General features: G+C 47.6%; 1 protein-coding gene across 9 annotated transcripts in view; it reads left to right on the forward strand.

Annotated features, from left to right (window-relative positions):
• CRACR2A (calcium release activated channel regulator 2A) overlaps positions 1 to 26611 on the forward strand; it is a 134110-nt gene that overhangs the window by 100239 nt on the left and 7260 nt on the right. For 5 of the 9 annotated variants that reach the window (XM_029954250.1, XM_029954246.1, XM_029954248.1 and 2 more), the window contains 7 exons: positions 465 to 510; positions 2431 to 2537; positions 6034 to 6352; positions 10130 to 10262; positions 15959 to 16040; positions 16158 to 16272; positions 24381 to 24482. In XM_029954250.1, coding sequence (XP_029810110.1) covers positions 465 to 510; positions 2431 to 2537; positions 6034 to 6352; positions 10130 to 10262; positions 15959 to 16040; positions 16158 to 16272; positions 24381 to 24482 — 904 coding nt within the window. Of the gene's footprint in view, positions 1 to 464; positions 511 to 2430; positions 2538 to 6033; positions 6353 to 10103; positions 10263 to 15958; positions 16041 to 16157; positions 16273 to 20942; positions 21086 to 24380; positions 24483 to 26611 lie in introns of those variants that run through there. The other 4 variants (XR_003914335.1, XR_003914336.1, XM_029954251.1 and 1 more) reach the window with 4 other exon arrangements.

A 26611-nucleotide genomic window follows, 5' to 3' on the forward strand; every position in this document is an offset into this window, starting at 1 on the left:
CCCCGAGGACAGAAATGTTTTCTTTTATCCATTTGTGTCAACCTTGATAGCTAGGACTGTACTTAGCATGTAGCGGATGCTCAGGAGACATTTGTTGAGTGACTGCATGTATGCATGGACTGAATGATTCAGAGAGAGCGCACGACCAATAGTAAGCTCCCAGGTGCACCTGGAACTCCTGGTCACCCTCTGGGGGGAGGCTCCCCCTAGTGGCAGGATAGACCAGTGCATGATCCTGAAATGCGGTGGGTGTCAAAAAGTCATTCTCTCTTACCTCCCTGCCTCTGACTGATTTACACACAAACTACCCTCTGTCGCAGCCCCTAAAGAAAGAGATTCTACGTGCTCCCTGGGCCTTTCACATCAAGCCTTTCTCTGCACCCATCTCACTGGCAAAGTGGCTGCTCTTGGATCTCTCGACTGCAAATGCCATGTCTGAATAGATTCCCCTTTTCTGTTTGCAGGGAAAGGAACAAGCACCTTCGGGATGAACGAGACATATGTTTTCAGGTAACTGCCCTGTGTTCCCTTTTCCGACGGGATTTGGGTGTGCTGGCCACCAGAGCCCCTGCTGGGACAGGCCCCAGAATGTCCTTGAGGTCTGGTTCATCCTTTCTGTGTAAGCAGAAAATGGCATGGATTTTTTGAAAATAATAAAAAATGCAGGGTGGCCTTCTGAAAAATGCGGGTTCACCCAGTGTGTGAGTTTTCCATGAGGCAACACACTTTCCTCTTGGCATAAAGAAACTGAAGAACTTGAAAGGGTCACGAATTTCATGGACAGGGACATGGTAGTTCCATCCAGGAGATGGCACAATTGAAATGTCATGATCACTTTTAACCAAAATGCTCACAAGTGTTTTTTTCTCCATTAAAATTTTTATCACTTGATGAAATTTGCATTTTTACACCATCAAGGAACAAATTAAAAATGTATATTTGACTATTAACATAGCTGATTTTAAGTACCCATTTCTCTTCCTGTGAGGACCCTGCTCCTCCAGACCTGAGTTCTTACACTTCCATACTTTCCCTAATAGCACAGAATCCTATATTTATTCACAGGGCTTCACTTAGAGCCACATTAAACAAAATCCAGGATTCCGCGTTCTCCTACTCAGCTTCCCCTTTAGATAGGAGTCATCGGATGCTCTGAAGGGAAGGAAACAGAGGGAAGGATTCACTGATGCAATGTTTTAATTATCAGGATTTATTGCACCATGAATTTCTCATGTGTCCCTGGGCAAGTCATCAGCCTCCTTGGACCACGGCCCCAACTATCACATGAGGAAAGGGAATTCCTGTTCTTTTTTCCATATTATACGGACTTTTGAGGAAAAAAAACTCTTAGAAAGAGGAGGGTCACATGCTGTAGGCCCTTAGCTGGACAAGGGCCTAAATGTGGTCAGCGTCGGGCAGCCAGTTTGCCATGAATTAGGTCCAACCTGGTTTATAGCTGCAAATCCCTGGGGGACCTCGTTATACCACTATTTCTTTTCTGTCACTGACTGGCAGCAAACTTGTCTCCCGCCTACCTCTGTGTGCTATTCAAGCAATACTTAAGCCTACACATGTTTGTTCGATGATGATAATGGTTATAATTGTTTTAGAAGTAACACTGACTTTATTTTAAAACTTCCAACCAAATGTCCCCCTAATCCCTTGACCTCACGTCCTTCCACCTGCCAAACTCATTTTGCTTTGAAAAGGGAATGGAATTAGAAACCCCTAGTGGGGAATAGAAGAAAGAGGGATAAAATCATGTTCATGCTGAATAATAATTAAAGATTAATTTGGAATCATTATAGCCATACCTTCAGGGGCCTTGGGAGTACTGCAGCCCCTCCTTCTCTCATTAAAAGCACTGGGAATCGTGGGGATGGTTGATGAGAGATTCTTCCTGTGATCGAGCTCCCCCTCATGTCCTGGAAGACATCCGCTGGGGAGCGTTGCCAACGGGGTTGTAAGCCCCCACTCCCCCCAGGGCACTGGGCTAATCGATCCTCTGGGTTGGTCCCTTTCTCATTTCTGGGGCTTTGGAAGTAAACAGAGCCACACAGATGAATGTGATTTAAAGATGCACTGTCTTTTCCACCCATAAACATTTTCCTATGCATTCCATATTATCTCTTCTTATTGCCATCTTGCAAACTGTCAGTACTCCTGTGAGGGGTAACGAGGTGGGCCCCAGGCTCTAAACTGTGTACGGACTGACTCCATTAGATTATTGGGTGGAAGATGGAGGGATCCGGGCAAGAGACGATAGCAAAAGGAAAGGGTGGGTGAACACTAATAGCATAAGAACGTTGCACCTTACTTCAAAAATATGTTTAGAACCTGACCTTTGAGGTGGGAAAGTTGAGCCCTTTCTGCTCAAACACTGGGACGCATCCGCAGGCATGGATCTGAGGGCATTCTGTGTTTCTGCAGAAAGATAAGGCAGCCAAGGCAAACACAGCTGCTTCCAAGGCAAACTGGAAACAGAGATCTGGCTCTGTGATAGGCAAATATATGGACAGCAGAGGGATTCTTAGGAGGTAAGTCATCTTGTATTTCTTCATTATGTGTTCATTTGTCTTGCACTCACTGAGAGCTGGCTCTGAGCCCATTGTCTCGAGGGGAGTGGTCATGGGTAAGGAAGCCTAGACTCAGTTGTGCTCACTCCCCTTGAATCTTGGAGGACACGCTCCTTCCTGTCCCGACATTGAAGTGGGAGGACTGTGCAGAGCAGGCCCCTAGGACAGGACATGGTCTTCTGGGGCCTCCCCACCCTGGCGTGTGCCTGCAGAAAGGACCTGAAAAGGTGCTGTGTATCAGCAGAGGAGAGAGAGAGAGAGGATGAGAGGGGTTGAGCAGGAGAGATGGAGCATGGCTGGAAGAGACTGTTCTCTGTTGAGCAGGATAGATGCCCTTGGTTTTTCAAGGACATGACTGTTTGGACTCTGAAGGGAAATTAAAGTGTGGTATGGACTCTCCAATAGGTGAACTCCTTTATGAGCAGGAGTAGGGCCTGTGCTTGACAGATTCCTTTCAATGACTCATATTTAATTACCTAAAAGATAACATTTTTTTGTGGCTATTAGACAGCACATAATTGAGTTGGAGTCCCCAAAGGGGTGGCTCATTGCCCATTGAAAGAGGCAAGCCAGTCCTCTGCCCTCTCTTCTTTTTTGACGTGTTGTTCCATCCACATAAATAGCCAAAGAAAGGTAGAGGCAACCAGACCCCTAAGTATCAAAGTCAGGGGAAAAGTGCATGAATTTGCTCACCCAGGAGACCCTGAGGACAGCAAGCATGAAATACAACACGAAAAGGGGAAATGACACTGGAAATGTTGATGAGCTCATCAGTCAAGTCTTTGGACCCAATCACTCTGAATTCATTTTCTTTTTTTTTTGTTTTCTTTTTTAATTTATTTTATTTTTAATTTTCTTTTTAATTTTTCATTTTCTTTATTTTTTTATAATAGTTTATTGTCAAATTGGTTTCCATATAACACCCAGTGCTTCTCCCCACAAGTGCCCCCCGCCATGACCATCACCCCCTTCCCCCCCTCCCCCTCCCCCTTCAGCCCTCAATTCGTTTTCAGTATTCAATAGTCTTTCATGATTTGTGTCCCTCTCTCTCCCCCAACTCTCTTTCCCCCTTCCCCTCCCTAGGGTCCTCTGTTAGGTTTCCTATATTTTCTAAATAGCTCAAAAGAGGGTAGAGTTTGAGATCCAAGTTTCTGCAATGATAGTTGGCCTGTCATTTCCTCAATGCTGCATATATTCATTCAACAAACATTCACCGATTGCTTACTCTGTACCAGACATTGTTTTGAGTTCTGTGAAGACTCCAAAAATGAGTTAAAGATGATTCCTGCCATAATATCCATTGAGTGCCTACTATGTGTAAGATATTTTGCTATGTGCTAAGTACACAGTGGTGAACAAAACAGACCCTAGCTTTGCTCTCATGGAGCTTATGGAAACAGGCAATCAAGCAAATAACAAATTGTGCACCATAAATTCCAGTACAGACTTTGGCAGAGGCCACTGCTCTCTGCTGCTGGTACACAGGCTTTGGTGACAAAACCAAAAATGAACATAGTCATGCTAAGCTCTGGGTATTACAGAATGTCAATAGTGCTCAAGAATTTCCCAAAGCAAAAGCTTTTTTCAAAGAGTGCTTCATTTTAGGGCTACTGAAGTGGCTGCAAAACCTTTAAAAAAACATGCTGTGTGTGTATTTGCACACTCGCGTGTGCACACACTTATACACTTGTGTGGAAGTAGGCTTGGTAGACTATAGGAGAAATTTGTTGGAGAGAGGACAGTCCACTTCTGTTAAAAGCTATGATTTTATAAATAACTGGAAAGGTCCTTGTATTGCTACAAAATTCTTTATTGTATACCAAGGGACTCAAATTAAGTCACCATTTTTTGCGAGCAAGCCCTCTATCTTAATTTATCTTTCGAAGTTCCACTTAACTTCAGAACGATGATATATGAAGTTTTTCCCTTTTCCCTCCTATTACTGGTCCTTAGGAATAATAAATATTATAAGCCCGGGGAGGGGGAATGAAGGGAGCTTCACTGTTCTGCATACTCTGTGATCTTCCCCCCCTTCTTTCTCCGTCACTTCCTTACCTCATTCACATTCTGCTTCCTTTTCCAATCATTGAATGCGTGTGTGCACAAGTGGGGATGTGCATGTGTGTTTAAAACACTTCCCAGCTTTAACTGTTCACAGAGGTCTGAACTTCTGTTCCAGGAAGGGCCTGTGAGGCCTTTGCTGTCCAAACCACCTGAAAATACCGCCTGTGCCTTCGTTCCACATGTGGTGGTCCAGTTCCTTCCCTCCACCTCCTACTGCTTTTCCTTGTTCTTGACGATCATTTGCTTCTGGAAGCAAATATGTACATAGGCCTCTGAGGCCACTTACTCTTTACCTTGGCTTCTAGGGACACTGAAAGAGAAAAAGTAGGAAAGGCAGGTAGAGGTGCCCTGCTTGGCTTGCTTTCCACCCCAAGCCCATCCCCAGTGGGCAGCTGCTTTAGAGCCAGTGGTGGGGGCTCCTCCCAGAGCAGCGTACCCCCCCACTCACATTTTCGAGGGCTGTTTTGTGAACATGCCTCTTTTTATGCATTGTCTTATTTGTGAGGTAGGCAGGGGAGATGAGCCACATTTTATGCTAAGGAAACTGAGGTTAGGAAAAGTAGAAATGTCTTACCTAGTGGCATAGTCAGTAAGGGCTGGTATTGAGACACAGCCAAGGCCACCTGGTGGTTAATTGTGGATACTTTATGTCCAGATCTTTTTAAAAATATTTTATTTATTTTTGAGAGGAGACAAGTGGGGGGAGGGGCAGAGAGAGGGGGAAAGAGGATCTGAAATGGACTCTCCACAGACAGCAGTGAGCCCCAAAGTGGGGCTTGAACTCACGAACCCTGAGATCATGACCCGAGCTGAAGTTGGATGCTCAACCCACTAAGCCACCCAGATGCCCCTGTCTCCAGATCTTTTATGCTCCTTTCCTCACACCCTTACTCCATTTTTTAAGGACTTCCCACGGCTTGCCAGAGTGTATTTAGTTGTGCCATACTGCTTCAGCCTTCCATTAAGTGAGCCTTCCAGGAGGACATGTCCATCTGTGTGTGACTAGATCATTAGCTAAATACCTGCTGGTATTCATCATCACCACCATCTTCGTCATCTTCATCATCACCATCCTCACCACCACCTTCATCACCACCACCATTACCACCACCTTCATGATCACCATCATCAACATCACCACCACTTTATCATTTGTATATTCACTAAGCACTTCCATAAGTGTGTTGGGTGAATGAGCCAAAGAGTGCTGGGTCTGATTTTTTCCTTTCCTGGAGCTCTCTGCCTCCAAGGTACATTGCTCTTCATTTGCTTGTTTGTTGCAGGACTTTCAAGACATCTTGTTTGTCACAGAGCTATCAGACATCTGTCCAGTTTCCATTGATCTATTTTGTGCTGTTTTCCCTGTTTCTCTTTCTTCCGTACCTCAAAATAGCCAGTCAGAAGAGGAAGATGATGTGTTTGGCTTCTCAAGAAGGAGAAGCTCCCTGGGCCTGAGTGGATATCCCCTTCCAGGAGAGGAGCCAGGTCCTGGGGGTCCGCTCCCCCGGGAACTCCGCAGAATCATCTCTATTGAAGAAGACCCCCTGCCCCAGCTCTTGGATGGTGGCTTGGAGCAGCCACTGAGCAAATGCCTAGAAGAGGAAGAGGCCTCCCAGCAGAGGGCAGAAGGACGAAGCCAACAGGTCACACCTTTGGAACTCATGCCTACATCTCCCCGAGGGCAGCCTGTTGGAAAAGAAGACCTATCTAAGGTAAGGACACATCCCATGTTGGTTCATAGATGTCACTCCCATACCTGTCATTTGCATTTGAACCCAAACGCCACAAAAGCAACTTGGGAAGTCAGGTGCAGCTTGGAAAGTCAGGTGTAGCTAGTTTTATGAATCACTGTATTTGTGTTCTTCTGATACCAGCCTGCCCTGCTGAACTCAGGGTCACTGGGGAGACTCAGATCCTGGTAATTATTCTTCATAACTTCCGTTGTTTACCCCACTCCCTACCCTATGTTCTCTTTTCTGATTCAGATTCAGAAGCATTTATTGAGTAACTACTTTAGGCAGACACTATGCTTGGCTCTTAGCATAAAGTTATCACGAACGTTGGAAATCGCACATCATCTCTCATATTTTGTAACTGTTTCCAACAGGGCCAATCATTGCTCTGTTAAGTTTGCACCATCATTTTTCTCTCACTTCCTGATCAACTAATCATTTTTTCATTCCTGAATCCCCTGCCCATACCTCCCTTCAGGGTGACCCTCTACTCCCAGATTGCTCCTGCACTCCCCGCTGGTCTTCCTGCGAAGTCCTGTGGGAGAAGGAGGCCCTATTAACCATCTTCCCCTTGTCCATGGTGATGATGTTCCTCACCTTGTTGGTGACCCAGGCCCAGGAACAGACTCCTTAAGCCCCTTCCCCTCTCACTTGGCCCTCTGAAAGGCTACAGAAATGTCCATGACGATGTGAAAGAGGCTCCCCCCATCCACTGGGGCAGCTTTTTAGACCCGATCCCTATCACTGGAGCATTTTCAAATGGCTGTGTTAGCATATGTGACAGGAAACCTTTCTGACCACTGCGGGGACTTGTTGGCATCATTGTCATTCCAGGGACTGGCTTAACATTCATGCCTACATATCCTTTCCCTGAAGGGCCCTACACCAGGGGGAAACAGAACCGGATGGTACCAGCAGTGAGTAGGAACCCCTCCCTCCTACACACCCTTCCACGTCCCCTTCATCGCAGACCTACACTTTTGGGCAGGGGCCGCACAGGGGTTTTAAATACCCCAAGATATACCCCCAAATGTAAGAGAGTCAAGAGGCCAATAGGAGACAAGGTAAAGGGAACAACTAAGCATCCCTGTGTGCAGTGCCATGTGATCCCCACAGTTGGCGGGTGGGGTGTGTCAGAGATGTCTTCTCCCCTGTGGCCGAGAGGGTGAGCAGAAGCCCAGCAGAGCGAGGCCTAGTCTAGCGCCACAGGGACGTGTGCCCAAGCTTCTCGCCACGTGCTCCCATGTTGGTGCTGGCTCTCCCAGACGCACCAGTGGCTAGCCCGGGACAGACACTGCAGCAGAGGGAAGTCAAAGCAGCTTCAGCAGAGGCTCTGGTCTTCGGGAGAGTGTGTGAGGCAGGCCCTCCCAGGCAAGGCTGCTGAGGCACACATCGACACAGCCTTCCTGGATAACAGGAATCAAGAACTTAAAAATTCCTCATCCTATGAACTAGCACTTCTAGTCCTAGCAATCTTTCCTAAGGAAATAACCAGATTCAGACAAAGAATTAACTCAGAAATGGTTGTGTATATTTTTAAACACTTGGAAAAATGTCCAATAATAGAGACATAAATTCAAGTGTGTCAATTCAATAGGAGATTATGTAGCACTGTAAAAAAATCACATTTTCAAGAAATTTTAGTGAAGCAGAAAAATATTTATAATTTAATAGTATATGAGAAAGTAGAATAAAATTATCTACAATATCTCAAATCTTTTTTATTTTATTTTTTTAAGTTTATTTATTTTGAGAGAGAAGGAAAGAGAGAGTGGGGAAGGGGCAGAAAGAGAGGGAGAGAGAGAATTGCAAATGAGTTCCACACTGTCAGTGCAGGGTCCGATGCGGGGTTCAAACTCACAAACTATGAGATTGTGACCTGAGCCAAAATCAAGAGTCAGACGCTCAATTGACTGAGCCACCCAGATGCCCCAATATCTCAAGTCTCTTTAAAAAAACATATATTCACTCATCTATATGGAAAAAAGCCCAAAGAAATGCATCAAAATCAAATAGTGACCACTTCTGTGTGGTTGGGCAGATTATGAGTAACTATTATTTTCTTCTCCATTTTTCTGTTTTTCTTAATTTTAAAGATTAGCATGTATTACTTTTAGTTTCCCAAAGCTTTTTTTTTAAGTGCTAGGAAGGAGAATGAGAACAGATCTTTCTCTAGCCCTGACCCCCCAGTATGCTTGCCTCACTGCAGATTGTCCCCCAGAAGGGACACGAGTTACATGAGTGAATGTGAGTAGGAGTCCCTGCACCTGTGAGCTGGGTCCTGCCCGAAGCTGGGCCATCAGTGCGTTGACCTTCTTAGGCTCCCCCCGCCTCCAAAAAAATCACTCTTCCTGGAGCAGGGCCAGCACAGCCTCTGCAGCCAGAACCTCCTTCTCCTGCTCTGGGCCTCACACTCCCCACCTGTCACTGTACCTAGGGATACGCAGACTGCTGCACTGAGCCATAGTCCCAGACAGATGACCATCGGAGGCAGGGAGGCTGAGCAGAGACCTGCAGGGTGGATGGCCTTCTTCATTACAAGAATTAAGAAAATGGGGCAGAGAGCATAGTTTATGAGTGCAGTGATTTTTTTTAAGGTTTAGTTTAAACTCCTGTAATTGACCTTGAATCCCCTCCTAAGTACTGCATGGAATTGATTTCTCCCCAAAAGGCTGTTAATGGCTTTTCTCTGAAACTCAAGTTCTGCTAATATCTGCTGTCATTTCATTATAGTATTTGCTCAATCAGAGGAGCTAATTCCCCCAAATCCACTTCTAAATAGATTCAAAAGAGCCTCCTGGCTTGGCCAGGTGGTGCTGGGCCCGGCGGCAGGATTTGGGTGAGCACACAAGCAGCTCGCTGGAAGGGGGCCTCGGGAAGCTGAGAGGACTTTGTGCCAGAAGGCAGCTCCTTGTTCTGCAGCTCCTCGCTGTCCTGGAGCAGGTCCATTCCCCACCGGGCCCTCGCGTCTCAGACTGAAGAGCAGGCCGGCTTCCAGTCACTCTCCCTGCCACTGCTGGGCACAGGAGAAGGAGCACAGTGACCGTTGGGCTCTGGAAAGCTCCGTCCGGTGGACTGGCATTGTGGATTTCCCAACCGAGTGGAGATTGTTCCCCAGGGAAGATGGGGTCCTAAACAGAAGCTGATGAGATGGACAGAAGAGCAATATGCAGGGAGACAAGAGTGTCCTCCATTCAGCCCAGGCTTTCAGTGATAGGACAGAACTCAAGGCCGCCCAGGCCACCCCAGATGATCTCTGCCCCTGTGATATAGATATGCCTCCTTTTTTCTATCTCCCCCACCCTCCCAGCAAACATCCCACCTGTCCTTCCCCCGCATGGAGTGTCTCTGCCTCCTCTTTAAAGCCCAGGCAAGAGGGTGCTCTCCTGTGGACCCTTGACTCCTCCAACGTGCTCCTGGAGCACTTGGCAGCTTGTGTTGTAATTTTTTGTTTCCCTCTGACAAACCAGGCCAGCCTCCTCGTTCTTGTGGCTTCAGACCCCGCATGGGGTCTGCAACACAGTAGGCAGACAATATACATGGTTGAATGAATGTCTCTCTTCCCTCCCCCTGATGCTAGAAGGAGCCTCTGTCCCCAGAGCCCAAAGCTACGTGCATCCAAGGCTGGAGTGCCCTTCCTTGTGCTGGTCCGTGGGCACATTCCCCCCTTGGCCCGGACACTGTAGGGACAGGTCGCAGCTGGAAGAGGGGCTGGTAACCATCCTGGCAGTTGGCCAGACTGTCTGCCGTCCACAGGAGGAAGCCTCTCCCTCCATCCCAGACCGTCTCTTCAAAATTGTGTTAGTGGGCAACTCGGCCGTGGGGAAGACATCCTTCCTGAGGAGGTTCTGCGAGAACCGGTTTGCCCCGGGCCTGGCAGCCACCGTGGGTGAGTCCTCGGGCTGCTCTGGGAAGGGGACGGTGTGAGAAGGGGGCCCAGGAAGGGAGAGGGGGCCCAGCCAGAGTGGCTGTGGGGGCCTGGTGGGTAGGGGCCCGTGTCCGCTTGTTCCCCAGTGAGGCTGAAGGGACAAGGTGACATCCACCTCCCGCATCCTGCACAGTGCTAGCTGCTAAGCTCATTCCAGATGGATCAGAACCACAGAACGCTTCCTCTGTCCAGCCTCAGGGGAACTGAAGTTTGCCTCATATTCCCTCGTCTCTGAGCCCATCTCTTTTGTATCTTTTTTTTCTCCATTTTCAGCAGGGCCCTGGGTGTTCATGCTTTTCCTCAGGTGCACACCCTGACACCACAATCCCTGTCCACCCCACCCCCCAGGGGCCAGCAGCTTCCTGCCCTTGTGTGTGTGCGTGCATGCATTCGTGTGTGTGTGTGTGTGTGTGTGTGTGTGTGTGTGTGTAGAGGTGTGGGGTGGAGGACAGTGCACTGGGTGGCTCTTTTTACCATCACATTGTACCCGTTCTGCCTCCCAGACCTGCTGGGTGACAGCTGGGTTTCATCGTGGAAGCTCATTAAGCTCAGCCTCTAATGGATGATCATGGCTTAATGTGTTCCCAGTACTGAGTCATATTTTATTCACATAGAGGCCTTTGCTCACTGCGTTTGAATATGTGGCAAGACCCACGGGTGTATGACCTTTTGGCTTTTGCTTGAATCACTCAAGCGAAACATAAATCCATTAAGTGCGTACTATGTACCACTTATACCACAGTGGATTTAAGAATATATTGATGAGATACGCATAGTAGCATGGGCTTTTATATTCATCATTTCAAATCTATGTTCACACAACCCTGGAGGGAAAGTACCGTTATCAGCCCAATGGACAGATCAGGGAACTGAGGCTCAGAGAGGTGAAGAGGCTTGTCCACATCCCGTCAGCTGGTTTAGTGCTGATACTGGCCCCCTACATTTCCCTTCTAGTCCATCTCACAGTGTCTCCTAACAGTATTGAGTTGTGTGTGCCCAGTACCCAGCAGGTGGTGAGGACACTTCCCTGCCATGAGAGGTGGGCACATGTTGGTACAGGCAGAGAAGGCTGTTAAAGTTCGGGGGGACATCAGAAGACCTGGATCTTCATCTTGACTCCCACTGATCATCCATGTGACCTTGGGAGGAAATAACCCCCTTGGGGCTTCAGGATTTTCCTCCTGGAGGATTTGAACCAAGTCATACAGGAAAGCTCCCAAGCCCGGTTCTTTGTGCAGACCATGTTTGACCTTTGACTGCCTGACAAGCTGGCTCTATCAGACAGACTTTCCCTACTCCAGGGGCCCTGCCTGGGAAGACACCATGTTCTTCTCTTTCCTTCCAGATTTTCTCCTGTATGTGGATCCCTCCACATGCACGCTTCAGGCATCCTGTTCTTACTGTTGTGTCTTTTCCTATGCTGTTATCACATCTGGACCCTTCTCCTATCCCCTCCCTTCTGGCTCATTCCACCCAAAGACTGAGTGTCCCCAGATGAAGAATCAGGAGCCTGACAGGAAGAGGGGCAGAGCCTATGACCCAAGCCTGGACGAGTGTGGCCTTGAGAGGCAGGTCTGAGAGTGAACCCAGTGTTCTGCAGGAAGCAATGGCTGTGGGAGGGAGGACTCACCTTTCCAGGAACATTCCATGGGGTAGGCCCCGCAGCTTAGGGCTCCAGCACAAGCTCATGGGAGGCAAGGGGCAGATTCCAGCCCCTTGGACCTCAGAGGCATCCCTCTGGGCAAGGTGACACACAGTGTGCCTCTCCTGTCAATGAAATTAGGGAATCAGGGTTTCATTTCCAACTCGTGCCCCTGAGCTGGAAGCCTCTGAAAAAGGAAGGATCAGACTAATTCGCACTTCCCAGGAGGCCAATTATGGAAACACCTACAATTTAGGAAGGGAAAAATATCAAAGATTCCAAATCAGGAATGCCCTTCATCACACTGTGCAGAACATGCTGGAACAGCAGCTGAAATTAGTCTCCCTGCCACACAACGTGCCTTGTTCTGGTACACATGTCAGTAACAGATGTCATGCCAACCACCAGAAGGATGCTCTCTTTAAAGAGACAGAAAGCCCCGGAGTCCTGCCTACGGCCAAAGCAGCCCAAGCCTAGACTGGGGCTCTGGCAGCAGCACATTCACTTCAGCACAGCATTAACAGGGGCTCAGCAGGTCCTTCTGTCTTACCACCACCACCAAAGGGGACTTCAGGTCTCCTACTCCATCATACAAATGTGATTTCTGCTCAACTTGTGCCTTGTGCACCATGTAAGTGCTACCACACAGCAATGGGACTGGGAGCACCCTGCCTACCCCACCTTGGGACCAGCTTTCTTCACGGGCAGGTGCTCGAGCCCTGGGAGTGTCCCAGAGATGCCAAATGATGGCTTGTATAGAATACTGGAGCTCACTTTATAAATGACAAGGCTGATGAATAGAAGATAAAGCTCCTTGAAAACAAGGACTCTGAGTCCTGTGCTCCTTCCACTGCCCCGCATTGGTTCACAGACCCCTGCTTTAAGTCACAGGCCACAACCCAATGTGTTCCTTCCAGAAGTTTTCCCCAACAGAATGCACTCTGCCCTTTCTTGGCCACCAGTCTGGTTTTCTCCCTCCTCCCCATTTCTACAGAGAAATCCCCAGTTTTTCTCCATGACACCTTGCAGACCCTCCCCACTCCCATATTCCTCCTACTCTAAATGACGTCTGGGGCCGGTCTTGTCCAGAAGGGCTTACGTCACCCTCCCTGGACTCTGTCAGCCCAGTTGTAACCCATACTATTACACAATGAGACAGGACATAATTCAAGGGGATGGGGCTCCTAAGGTCCAGCTGTCATTCAGGAACCAGTTAGGTTGCAAGTTGCGGGTCACTTCCATGCGTTCGTTGAATGTCACAGCTGAACTTAAAGATTATGAACATCTGGGGGTGCCTAGGTGGCTTAGTTAGTTAACTGTCCAACTTTGGCTCAGGTTGTGATTTCAAGGTTCATGAGTTCGAGCCCTGCATCGGGCTCTGTGCTGACAGCTCAGAGCCTGGAACCTGCTTCAGATTCTGTGTCTCCCTCTCTGTCTGCCCTTCCCCCACTCTCTCTCTCTCCTGCTCTCACTTGCTCTGGTGCGCTCTCTCTCAAAAATAAACATTAAAAAAAGATCATGAACTTCTGACCTATCCCTCCATACCCTCCATCACACCTCATTTCCCCCAAAATGATGTAATGTCACCAAGGTCACCCAGCTGGTCAGAGGAAGAACTGAGACCGGAAGATACAACGTGCATTACCTCTGCTCATGAAATATTAGAACTGGTTGTGGTCTTAGAAGCCAGTTTATTCCAGGCCTTCTGGTCCTGTGTCACTGGTGTCACCTGTTCTAGTGGACTGTGATCCCTTGTGTCTCCTGCCATTACCCCCCACCTCCCCTGTGGGCTTAATGTTTCTTGGGCCTGTCCAAGGCTGCAGAGAGAAGTACATCATGTATCCAGCAGGGACCCGCAGCAAGCTCAGCACGGCACAGAGACCCATTGTGTCCAACACTCTGTGGTCCACTTTGCTCCCTGCAAGACAAGTTCCCTGTCCTCTGGCAAAGAGTTTAGCCACTGAGGTAGAGCAGGACCATGACAGCGGCCAAGACCTAGCTGCCCCAAGCAGTACCACCTGTCCCCAACCCCCACCTGTGTGCCTTTCCATTCAGGAGAGGGCTTTGTCTTCAGGGGCTTTGGACCCTCTGGCTGCTTTCAGATCAGGCCCTGAAGGTGTGTTGATCATGGCTGGCTTTCTCCTGAGTGGTTATCAGGAAGCAGGCAGCTCCTTCAGTCCCCCGGAGCACAGACTGGGGAAGCCCTTCCACTTTTAGCTAAGAAGAAAACGCATCCTTTCAGATTCAGCCCAGGGTCATAATCCATTTTAATGGGAGCATTTGGTCCTGGACTTTCTGGGTGAAATGAGCCTGCCAGGTGCCCCTGTGCACACAGTGCTGCTCCAAAAAGAAGAATGAGCTTCAGAACTGGGCTTGCAACTCACCGTAGCTGCTGCCCAGCTTGGACAAGGCACACCACCGCTGGACACCTGCTTCTTCATCTCTCAGTGGTGTGGGGTGGGGAGTACACATGCACTTATCCGTGCACAGGTGCATGCATGAGTGTGTATGCACATGCATGAGTGTACAGATGTGCATGCAGGCATGTGCCCGTGCATCATGTGGATAATAACCGCACATGGATGTCACAGGAGCACTGTGAGGATGGAGAGATGCTAGAAATATCAAGCATTCTGCCCATAGGACAAATCACTCTTTTTCTCTCTCAAATCCACAGATGCAGTCCCCTCTCAGTTCCTTGCCTATGAAGCACAGGGCCTCTAGAGTCCCTACTGGTCTGACATGATAGGAATGGAAGACTCTGCCGCCTTCGGCCACTCCTGGGCCCCTTCCAGTGCACTAGCCTTTGCCTGTAGACAATGGCTGGAATGACCTTTTCTATTTACTCCTTCTTGGTTGTCTTTTTTGTCTCATTCTGTCCAAGATTCTGTTGCTGTCCCTTACTGAGCCCTCCACAGTAAAGGCCTCAGAGGATGGGACTTTTCAAAGAGGGAGGGGATGCCCTCTGGTTCCCTGATCTGATGCTATAATGGGGAAAGACTTTTAAATAATGTTAAGTTGTTAAGCATTTGTGAATATATATATATATATATATGAGAGAGAGAGAGAGCAAACAAAGATGAGGGACAGAGGGAGATAGAATCAAAAGCTGAGCATGGAGCCTGACCCAGGGCTCAAACCCATGGCCTTGGGACCATGACCTGAGCTGAAATCAGAAGTCAGACACCTAACAGGCTAAGCTGCGCAGGTGCCCTGAGTTGTGAACATTCTTACATGATGTGGGAAAGAAGAGTACATTCTCAGAGAAGCTGCATCAAGGTCCTTATCTCTGAGGGCCACTGCGCAGTAGAGAATGCATGTCTCTGACATTGTATCTCTGCTCTAAGACTCTGGGTAGGGTTCCAGCCTCAGAAAGATGATTTTGACTGGCCCAGTGGATGGGATTAGGAGCCCTTAGCCCATCTCAAAGGTGAATGTTGCTTTCGATTCCCTCCCTTACCCCCTTTCCTCTCTTCTGACCCCCCCCCCCACCTGCCCAGCACCTCTTCCCCTGCCCCACTCCTCCACAAACCTCTGCACTGGCTTATGGAAGTCTGAAAGTGTGATCCATTCCCCCAGAGATATTTGAATTTTATTAGGGGAACTTTGAAAAAGATTTTAGGGAGGAGGAGAAGAAAGAAATATGAGGATACTCTCTTCCTCCTTCATCTTTGCAATGGTAAATTCATGAAAAATAACAATGGTCTTTGCTTTGGTAAATTGCTTTTACATGTGTGATCTCATTTGAACCTTATTATAGTATCCCTAAAGAGGGTGTGGATTACATTACAGTGACAGACAGAGAGGTTAAGTGATTTGATCAATACCCCACAGCCATCCCACAGTGGCAGAGACAGGACTAGAACTCAGATTCCATGCCTCTCTGTCTAGTTCCCCACATCTCCTCTCAGGAACTGCATGGGGAGGATTGTCAGCCTTGGCCTCATGTGCTTCCAGACGTGTTGGGGGGCATTGTTTTCTGACTGGGAAGTGATAGGCTCATTCCACCTTGCAGGCATCGATTATCAGGTGAAGATGGTGCACGTGGATGACTCGTACGTGGCCCTGCAGCTGTGGGACACGGCCGGGCAGGAGAGGTGAGGAGCGTCCCCAACCAAACCCTGACTCCTGCACTGCCCGTCATCAGGGCTGCAGGGCTAGGGTGCGGGGCGGGGGAAGCCATGCAGCCCATGACCGTGGCCCCTTGATGGCAGGTATCACTGTATCACCCAGCAGTTCTTCAGGAAGGCCGACGGGGTCATCGTCATGTATGATCTCACAGCCAGACAGTCGTTCCTGTCAGTCCGGCAGTGGCTGAACAGCGTGGAGGTGAGCTGGTGACCTTTCTAGAAGCACTTATGCTGACTCCTGCCTCCCCTTTGTCCCTGCCCGTCTCCTGCCCGGCCCTCTGCTCTTCAAACCTAATTCAGAGCCCACCTTCTCCAGTTGCAGATCCATCCTGGAATTCATACAGCCATCACCCAAGCCCAGTACTGGGCACTGGGGATTCAGATATGAATAAGACAGACATAGTCCCTGCCTTCATGGAGGCAGAGACTTGAAAAATACAAATTATATCAATAACTGTGTCATTGCAATCACTGTAAGTGCCACGAGTGAGTGGCACAGGATTGGGGGAGAGGCTTAGAGTGGAGCATCAGGGAAGGTTTCCCTGAGAACCCCATGTTTAAACCGAGTCCCACCACGTTCTTCACTTCTTTCACCCCTGAACTTTTCCAGCTGCAGGGAGCCCAGCTATGTCCAGCCCAGGAGAAGCACCATGCAGTGTTTGGGGGTGTCTATCACATCCCTTCACAATGTGAGAGCCTCTGGCTCACCCAAAGTCACCCTGGGCAGGGCACACAGGCAACAGCACTCTTCTGTGAATTCTGGGTTATTTGTGGGACTCTACTCTCTTGATTTATACTTGCAGTAAGTCACTTTATAAAAAAATTTTTTAATGTTTATTCTTGAGAGGGACAGAGTGTGAGTTGGGGAGGGGCAGATCTAGAGGGACCCAGAATCCAAAGCAGGCTCCAGGTTCTGAGCTGTCAGCACAGAGCCCAACATGGGGCTCAAACTCATGAGCCTTGAGATCATGACCTGAGCTGAAGTCAGCCACTTAACCGACTGAGCCACCGAGGGGCCCCAACAATAAGTCGCTTTGTAAGTGCTTTTTACTTCTTGACTGTCTGCGTGTTCTTCTGCCTCTCACATGTAGCCTTCACAAGACCAAGGTCAGTGTGGACAAGCCACATATGTGTTTTACAGGATCTCTGCTGAGTATTTAACCAAACAGTCAGAGAGGATGTGTCGACTCCTTCCCCTGGCGGGATCCTTGCTTTGTTCATCTATTTGTTGAAACCACTGCCAAGCACTGGGGATTCTAACAGCAGATAAGACCCAACTTTTCTGTCCTCATGGAGTTTATGTTCAAACCCCTGCTCAAGCCCCTAAAACCTGCCCTAGCCCTTACCTCCTGACCGCACTGTCACACTGCCCTGAAGGCCACTCCTGAGAACTGATACTGTGTGTTTGTCACTGTATAACCAGTGCTTGGCCTGGGGCCCCCAGAACTAGTGCTCAGCACACGTGGAAGGCATGAATGAGTACAGAGTCCTTGTGCGGGTAGAACACTGGAGTTGTTCATTTCTTCATCCTTTTGGCCCCAAAATCTGTAATTCCTCCCACCAAAATCTGTTTCTCTTCTAGTTTAGGTTGGCTGGGCCCCTCCTTTCTCTGCTGTTCATCCACATCCCTCTCATTTCCAGGAAAAATAAGGAACAAGAATGGAAACCAGATTCAAGCATTTCTCTGAAATTTGCTTAATACAAATTGTTTCCCAAAGTATTGTGCTTAAAAAATTTACAGCAGAGAAAGTATAAGTTTTGAAATTTAGTGAACAACACCAAGCTAATAAGGGAAGTAGATGGTATGGGTAATCTGGAAGCGATTCCTGTTAAAACTTTGGAATTTATGACATGATTTTTTTGATATGGCTACAGATTTATCTGCCTCACAGAAATTAAGCACGAGGAGAGATTTTAGGGATGACCTAACCCAGTGATTCTCAACCTTTCTTCCTCAGAGCCCTGGGAAGATAATGATGTTGGGGAAGGCCGGACAAGGGGCTGTGGTCACATTCTGGGTTCATCATCCTCCATATTGGTCAGAGCCCCTCTTCTTCATTCAATTTTCTACATTGGAAGTCCAGGCACAATTTTGTTAGACAAGAGGGTTCCCTTTGAAAAATCTCTGATCTAATACAGCTGTCTCATTATCAAAAGGGGGAAATGGACACCATGCTTTCTTCTGCATCATCTGTTCTTTTCCCAGCCACATTCAATCCCTAATTTGTCTCCTAATATCTAAATTTTTTAAGGTTTTAAAAAGTTATTTATTTATTTATTTTGAAAGAGAGTGGCAGTGAACATGAACAGGGGTGGGGCAGAGAGAGAAAGAGAGAGAACCCCAAGCAGGCTCCATGAGGTCAGTGCAGAGCCCAACATGGGGCTTGATCCCACTAACAGTGAGATCATGACCGGAGCCGAAATCAAGAGTCGGATGCTCAACTGACTGAGCCACCCAGACACCCCTATATCTGGATATATATTAGAGCAGACAGAGGCTGTTCAAAAAGTCTGGGATCAATAGGGATGGATAGAGTCACACTTACAGAACCATGCTCTCTGCCATCAGTAGAGGGTGTAGTTTCTGAGGACCCTGTTTTGCACCAACAGCTCATGATCTAGCCCAAGAGATGGCATGTCAGGCTGAATTGGGGTGGGGGGTGCAAAGAAATATCAGAGGGCCATCTTGGCAGGTCGAAGCATGAGTTACATCATTCTCTGGACAACTAGGCCAAGCACTAGAATGTTCCATCATTCTCTGGACAACTAGGCATGTTCCCAAGTGGGGTCAGCACACACTCAGCACACACTCAGGAAGCCCCAGTGCATCTATAGGCCCAGAAAGCCACACCAAAGGGGCAATTCCGTATGCAGTTATGTCAGAATTATCTATGTGGATGGGGCTTCTCTGTGTAGTTTAGAGCTTGAGTTTTCCTTCTTAAACATTTTAGCAGAAGGTACAAGTAAACTCTAAATGATGATTCCAAACCTGGATAATCAGGATCACCTGTGATGCTTTCAAACAAAACAGATGCCACAGCCTTCTCTCCCCAGTAGAATGATTCAGGGCCTGGAAATACCAAAAAAAAAAAAAAAAAAAAAAAAAAAAGGCAACAGTTCCCTAGGTGATTCCGATTCTCAGCTGCCATGGTTCCCCCAGGCTGGGAAGCCCTTCTCAAAGTCTAATATGCATAGGAATCTCCTGGGGACCTTGTTGAAATACAGAATTTGACTCAGCAGTTTCAGAATCTTAGGTAGGCCCTGAAATTCTGCATCTCTAACACGTTCCAGGCAAGGCCAATGCTCCCAGTCCAGGGACCATACTTGGAGAAGCAAGGTTCTAAACCAGTTTCAGAGATGTCTGTGCTCCTTCAGCAAGGATTGCTGCGTTTCACCCACATGTCTTGCACTCACAAGGCGCTCTGGGGGACTGACTCGGTGTGGGGACCCAGTCCAATGGCCAGGGTTTCGAGAACAAATGCGGGGGGCGGTGGTATGAACATCTGAACAAGTGTCAGATGGTGGAGTCTGTGTTGAAGGTGGGGAACAGTGGGATCATGGATGCAATTATTCTCAAGAGTCTTGAAAAGCTAAGTCATTCTGCCTTGGCAACCAGCAATCAGGGGTGTCAGGTGACAGATTAAAACCTGACACCTAATTTGATCAGAGGGAACTGAAAATAATAAGAACTTTATATTTGTGGAGTACCTTATTTTTCCACAGAGCTCCAAGCACTTTGCCAACTCCCTCGCCTGGAGAAGGGAGGGTGGAGGGGGAGCTTTAATAACAGGCTTCGGGTTCTGAAACCTTATTATTAAGTAAATGCTGGCCAGCTGTTCTCAGTGCCCCTTCCTCCCGCAACCTGAAAAGCAGTGTAAAGACAGAGGGCATAAATTGCCACGGATTACACGTGGCAAAGACTCGCTGTTGAAAGGGGTTGTGTGGGGTGGGAACAGATGCTTGGGGGAGGCACGGAGTTCCCTGAAAAGAAGTTCTTGCCATCCCAGTTCAGACTTCCTGCCCACAAAACTGGCCAATCACCCAATGACAGAATGGACCAGAGGCTCTGAAGGGCTCCTCCTGGCCCCCACATTCTGACAGGCTACAGCATTTTGATCCTCTGGAGGGGGGAGGCGGAGGAGTCCAGGATGGAGTCCAGGCAGGGAGGTCCAGGATGGAGCAGATGAGAGGACCCTTGAGGATTCTTCCAGTCCCAAAGGAACCCAAATCCTTTGGTGCAAGAGAATGAAAGCATGCCCTGCTCTATGAGGTGGGAGAGCCCTGCCCCCACGACTGTTCTATGCCACCCATGCTGGTTTTTGCCCCCCAAGCCCAGGGAGGCCTTTTGCAGAAGAGGCCTAACACTGTGCTGATTCTCCTCCCATTTTACATTTCCCGTGTATGTGATAGCGAATCAAAGCACATTGCCATTCCTGCCAACTCAGTATTCCAACCCCCCCCCCCCACACACACACACACCTCCTTCTCATCTCTGCTTGGGAGGACTGGTTTAACCAGTCAAATCTAGAGAAGAAACTGGCTGGGCTCTAAGGGTCCCATGGTTAGACCATGAAACGCACTGGACATCTGGAGACTTTGGGCCTGTATCAGAGAGGGAAAACAGGATTTGGTAGAAGCCTGAAAGAGCTGGGGTTTTCCCCATTCCAGTTCATTGGTCCCCAGTGTCTGCAGCCCTGGCATGTTGAACTTTTTGTCTCGATCTTTTGTCACTCTGATAGCCCTCTGTTGTTAGGCCTATAAGTCAAAGAAGTGGAAAATGACTGGAGTCATTAAGCCAACAAGAGCTGTGTCTCTGAGCTGGGGGGAAAGAGCTTGGAGATTAATCTAATGCAGGCTCTTGTTTTATAGATGAAAAGTCCTGCGATCCAGAGAGAGGAAGTGGCTTGTCCAAAAGTACCCACAGCTTGCCAGACGCTCAGCCAGAACTGCAAACTAGGCCTTTGCCACTGCATTGTGCCGCATTATGCATTATGTGACAAGAGCATCACATGGTCTGTGGTTGAAATCTGCTTCTGAAAAAGAGGTGTTCCTTTCTTTTTTCAGTCTTCCCCACTTCCTCCCCAAAGCAGAACAGTCCTTTAGGCTCAAAGGAGCCGGGCTCACTCCTTTCCCTTCATGGACCACCAGCTAATTCTCATTCAGTGATCTTGGTCATTGGTGACAATGTACAGCACAGAGCAAAAAATAGCAGTTTGATTTTTTTTCCCCATGTTCCAAGTTGAGCTTGAAGTGCTGGCAGTTTAAAACGAACTACACAAATAAATCTTGTTTTGACTCATAGTCCAGGGGGTGGATAAATATGGAAACCCCCAAGATATAATTTTGCAGTCATTTTTTTCTTAGCATAACTACATGCTTTAATGTGCTGAGAAATTTTTTGTTCTCCAGAGAAACAGCAGCACTATCCTGGCTAAGTGCTTTTTCTTGCCTCCCAGCAAATGGATATTAACACACACACACTACAACCAAGCAAACCCAGCAGCTGCACATTCTGAGCTGAACACCAGTCCTCTGCTCCAAGCTGACAGCTCATGTTATTTAAAGTCAGAGGTGGGTAATCTTTTGAATTTCAACACGTCTGTCTTCCGACAAGCTCAAGTTCAAAGAAAGGCAACTAAAATGGTTGAAGGTATGGAGAGGCTTCTGTGTCAGAATGTCAGAGGATAAGAACGAGCTTCCTGGGTCCGTCTCATAGCTCACAGACTAGACTGTGAAAAGTGGTGATTCCGACCAGTCCCACACAGACAGAGACTGTGTGCCCAGCTATGGACCTTCGATTCCTTCCCTCTGACCTGTCATGCCTACGGAGTTCAACCAGAATCTATAAAAAATGTCAACAGAAATCAGGTGGGCCTTAGACTTGTTTGCCAAAGGAGGCGTGCTTTCAACTTTTGAAAGGAAATATTGCTTCATCTTTGTGCAAAGCAGTATCCAGGCTGAACAACTAACTCATTGGGTATGTGAAAAGCATCAGGTTTGGGCAACTAGCTCAAGACTTGCGGCTAAAGTCATAGAGGACCACAAGACACCTACCCCAGCCCCACCCTCCCATGGCCCTCTGTCAGAGACTAGTCTTGGGCCAGGCGGATGATGGCTGACGACTGCCTGTGGTGGAGAGCACACCTTCTGGTCTTCTGTGTGTCTTGTTTTTGCTGTGACTCTGGAGATAGACCTGATTCTTTATCAGAGGCAGGCCCAGGGTCCACGGAGGGGAAACAAAGTGTCCAAAGTGTTTGTGTAAGAGAGCAACCATGCAAAGTACAGAAGACACAGCTCCAGCTGGGGGCTTGGCTTTTTTCTGCTCCTTCTAGGATGTTTTATTTTTATACCCAGGAGTTGCTTAAATAAAGAAGACTGCTCCCCCTCTTCCCCAGAGGCAGTCCTGCTGTTTGTGGTACAGAGGGCTCTGGTGTTGGGCTTGTGACTATCCCCTACCCAATCCTATTTAGTCATTCGGTTCCCACTATCCCCTTTGCCTGTGAGGAAACAAGCCATCGCTCATTCCAACATACCAGAATCCGGGTTCGAATTCTGCCTTGGGATTTCAAGTCTGATGCTCATATTTTCAGCGTTTCCATGTCAAGAAATCCCACAAGCCTTAGTCATTCCTCACACATAAATCTACAAATATCTCTCATGTGCTCCAAACAGAAAGCCTTTTGGCCCATTTCCCTGCTTCCTCCTCTTTTTTTCCTTTTCTGTGAAAAAGTCTTCACACAAGTTTCTGTGGCACAACACAGTCAGAAAATGGGGGTATTCCCATTACCCAGCACTGGTAATAGGGAGCCACAGCATTGTCGGTATGCCATAAGTGGTCTCTCATGTGCAAACAATTGAAACATGGTGCAACACTCTTAGCAGGTCACTTACAGTGCACATAATTTAATCTATTTTTGATGGCTCAGAAGACACTGTAAAGATCATGTAGTGCCTTTGAGTCATCGTTACCAACATCAATTACCATCTTACCATGAATAAGTGGAAATACCACTTTTAGAGAGTTCTAGTTACTAAGACCTAAATAGCACAGAGTTCACTGGAAATCAGAATTTAGAGAAAAACATTAGAGAATTGTGGACCCATATACTAAAGGGTCCTCATAACTCAGTGACTCTGTTATTGAACGTTCTTTGGGATTCTCTGAGCCTTAACGTTCTTATTTAGTAAACGAGAATTTTTGTTCACCAGCAACTGCGATAAAAACGAATGTGTAGATTAAGGAACCATTGAGGCTTAATTTCAATTTCCTATTGGGTGGACTTTGAACATTGATTTGAAATGGTGAGATAAGGTAGCATTGGCAACACTGTGAGTGCTTATTAGCTTCTCTGACCCCCTATCCCTTTCTATTTAGTAAAACATTTCGCTGCGATGAATAACTATTGCTTACCAAATTATTATTAAAAACCCCTAATTAAATATCTCACGAAGTAAAAATCACAGCCTGCTTAAGTGTGAATATTACCATATTTATTTACTAATGGTGCATCCTGGGCCCTTGGTTTGCCCCCCTGAGGGGCACACGAAGTACATGCATTTCACAAGGGAGGAAGCTCCAGGGTGCAGAGACTCTAGGGTGCAGGCCCCTGCCGGATACGCCACAGTCACTGGAGGAGTAAAGAAGGCTGACTTCTTGAATAAACCTGTTCTTCTGGCCCAACAAGTGCAACTTCTGTGTCTACACGCTTCTTCTCCATGCGTGCCTTTGGTCAGAGCCAGATCACCCAATAATAGCAAACTATCCACACTGCCCCACGCAGTGGCCTCTGATTAGGTGCACAGCAATCCTTTTATGGGTGTTGTGGTCCCAACCCTCAGGGTGCTTATGTGCCCAGTATGAGTCCCCTGGAGATGCCACTTCTAATCATAGCAGTCCTTAGAAATGCTCCAAACCACCTTGCATTAATTCGTTTGGTTTGTTCTGGTTCATTTAGATTAAGTCCAGTCATTTAGGAATGGTTTTGGGGATACCGTGAGTGCTGGAAAAGGACACATAGTTCATGGATGTCTTGTCCCCTCATGCTTCTACCCACAACACCCGTGGGGTACCTGCATGGACCGCCCAGCAAGGATGAGTGGGAAGGGAGGGAGGCCTCAGGCACCTCGCAGAAGCCTTGGAAACTGAGGCTCTCAGCTTTTGGGATATGACTCTCTTATCACCTGGCCTGCTGTGGCAGCAGGGCATTCGCAAGCCAGATTGTATTGGTACTGCCAGCTTTTTAAGCCTGCCCTTTTGGGTTTTCCTTCTGGATGCTTCTCTCAGTTGAGGGATTATCTGTTTTGCAGGAAGCTGTGGGAGACCGCATTCCTGTTCTTCTGCTGGGCAATAAAATTGACAATGAGAAAGAGCGGGAAGTTCCCCGAGGTCTTGGAGAGAAGCTTGCCAAGGTAAGGACGAATCTTTCCATCTCTCTAGACAGGGTGTGACCCCGAGAGTAGTCAGACAGGTGCTCCAGACTGTTGGTGGGAGACTTCCCTGGAAGCCCCCTGGGAAGGAAGCAAGTGGGCAAGATGAGTGTCCTGGCATCGTGGGAATGGCATGTGAATGCCCATGATGTGGAACTTTCTGTAGAAGGTCACACACTGCAAGATAGAGCTGGCTAAGAATGACTAGAGTATGGGGAATTTTCCCAAACTCTCTTCCTTCAAACTTAGAATGATAGATTCTTAGACAGCAAGAGTTTACTTCTTTAAATCCCCTATTAGATGGTTGAATCCCTTCCTCTGTGTTTGCACTTGATCACCTTCAGGGATGAGACACTCTCTGTAAGGCAGACTGTTCTTCTTTGAACAGCTCTGCTTAAGAGTTTATCCATTCTGGGAAAAGATAGTTGCAAATGACATATCAGATAAAGGGCTAGTATTCAAAATCTACAAGGAACTCACCAAATTCCACACCTGAAAAATGAAAAATCCAGTGAAGAAATGGGCAGAAGACATGAACAGACACTTCTCCAAAGAAGACATCCAGATGGCCAACAGACACATGAAATAATGCTCAGCATCACTCATCATCAGGGAAATACAAATCAAAACCACACTCAGATACACCTCACGTTGGTCAGAGTGGATAAAATGAACAAATCAAGAGACTATAGATGCTAGCAAGGATATGGAGAAATGGGCACCCTCCTACATTGCTGGTGAGAATGTAAACTGGTGCAGCACTCTGGAAAACAGTGTGGAGGTTCCTCAAAAAATTAACAATAGAACTCCCCTATGACTCAGCAATAGAACTGCTAGGAATTTACCCAAGGGATACAGAAGTGCTGATGCATAGGGGCACATGTACCCCAATTTTCATAGCAGCACTTTCAAATCATGGAAAGAGCCTAAATGTTCACCAAATAATGAATGGATCAAGAAGATGTGGTTTATATATTCAATGGAATACTACATGGCAAAGAGAAAGAATGAAATGGCCATTTGTAGCAACATGGATGGACCTCAAGGGTGTCATGCTAAGTGAAATAAGTCAGGCAGAGAAGGACAGATACCATATGTTTTCACTCATAAGTCTAACAGGAGAAACCTAGCAGAAGACCATGGGGAAGGGAAGCGGAGGACAAAGAGTTAGGGAGAGGGAGGGAGGCAAATCATGAGAGACTCTTGAATACTGAAAACAAACTGAGGGCTGAATGGGGAGGGGAAAAGGGAAGGAGGTGATGGACATGGAGGAGGGCACTTGTGGGGAAGAGCCCTGGGTGTTATATGGAAACCAACTTGACAATAAACTATAAATTTAAAAAAAAAAAGAGCTTATCCATTCTGATCAATAGTGAGCCCAAAAGCCATGAACCCAAGATAAACTCAGGGCATTCCCTCGAAAACTTACAATTAAAATAATCATCAGCCCTATTGCCCAAGCTGAGGGCCTATAAGGCTTGATGGAAATCAGGCACCAAACAGTGTGCACTCCTTGGCTGTTTCTACTGCCTCAGAGTGCTTTTCAGGAACCGGTATGTCTGGGAAAATGGGGGTGCTTCCCAGCTCTAGGATTCCATACCTCTTAGTGTGCTTGAAACAGGGACTCATGGGACACTCGGCTTAGTCGGTTAAGTATCTGACTCTTGATTTCAGCTCAGGTCATGATCCCAGGGTCGTGGGATCAAGCCCCACATTGGGCTCCATGCTGAGTGTGGAGTCGGCTTGAGGTTCTTTCTCTTTCTCCCTCCACCACTTCCCCACTCACACACTTTCTTTCTTTCTCTCAAATTAAAAAAAAAATAATAATAGGGGTGCCTGGGTGGTTTAGTCAGTTAAAGACTCTCATTTTCGGTTCAGGTCATGATCTCATGGTCAGGAGTTCAATCTCCACATCGGACTCTGCCCTGACAGCAGGAAGCCTGCTTAGGGTTCTCTCCCTCTCTCTCTTTCTCTCTACCCCTCCCCTGCTTGCATGATTTCCCTCTCTCTCTTCTCTCTCTCTCAAAATAAAGAAGTAAACTTTTAAAAATAATAGTAAATAAATAAATAGATGGACTTGTGACCCCAGAGGTTGGGAAAATGGGCACACA

This window comes from Suricata suricatta, chromosome 10, assembly GCF_006229205.1.
Source record: "Suricata suricatta isolate VVHF042 chromosome 10, meerkat_22Aug2017_6uvM2_HiC, whole genome shotgun sequence".
Classification (NCBI taxonomy): Eukaryota; Metazoa; Chordata; class Mammalia; order Carnivora; family Herpestidae; genus Suricata; species Suricata suricatta.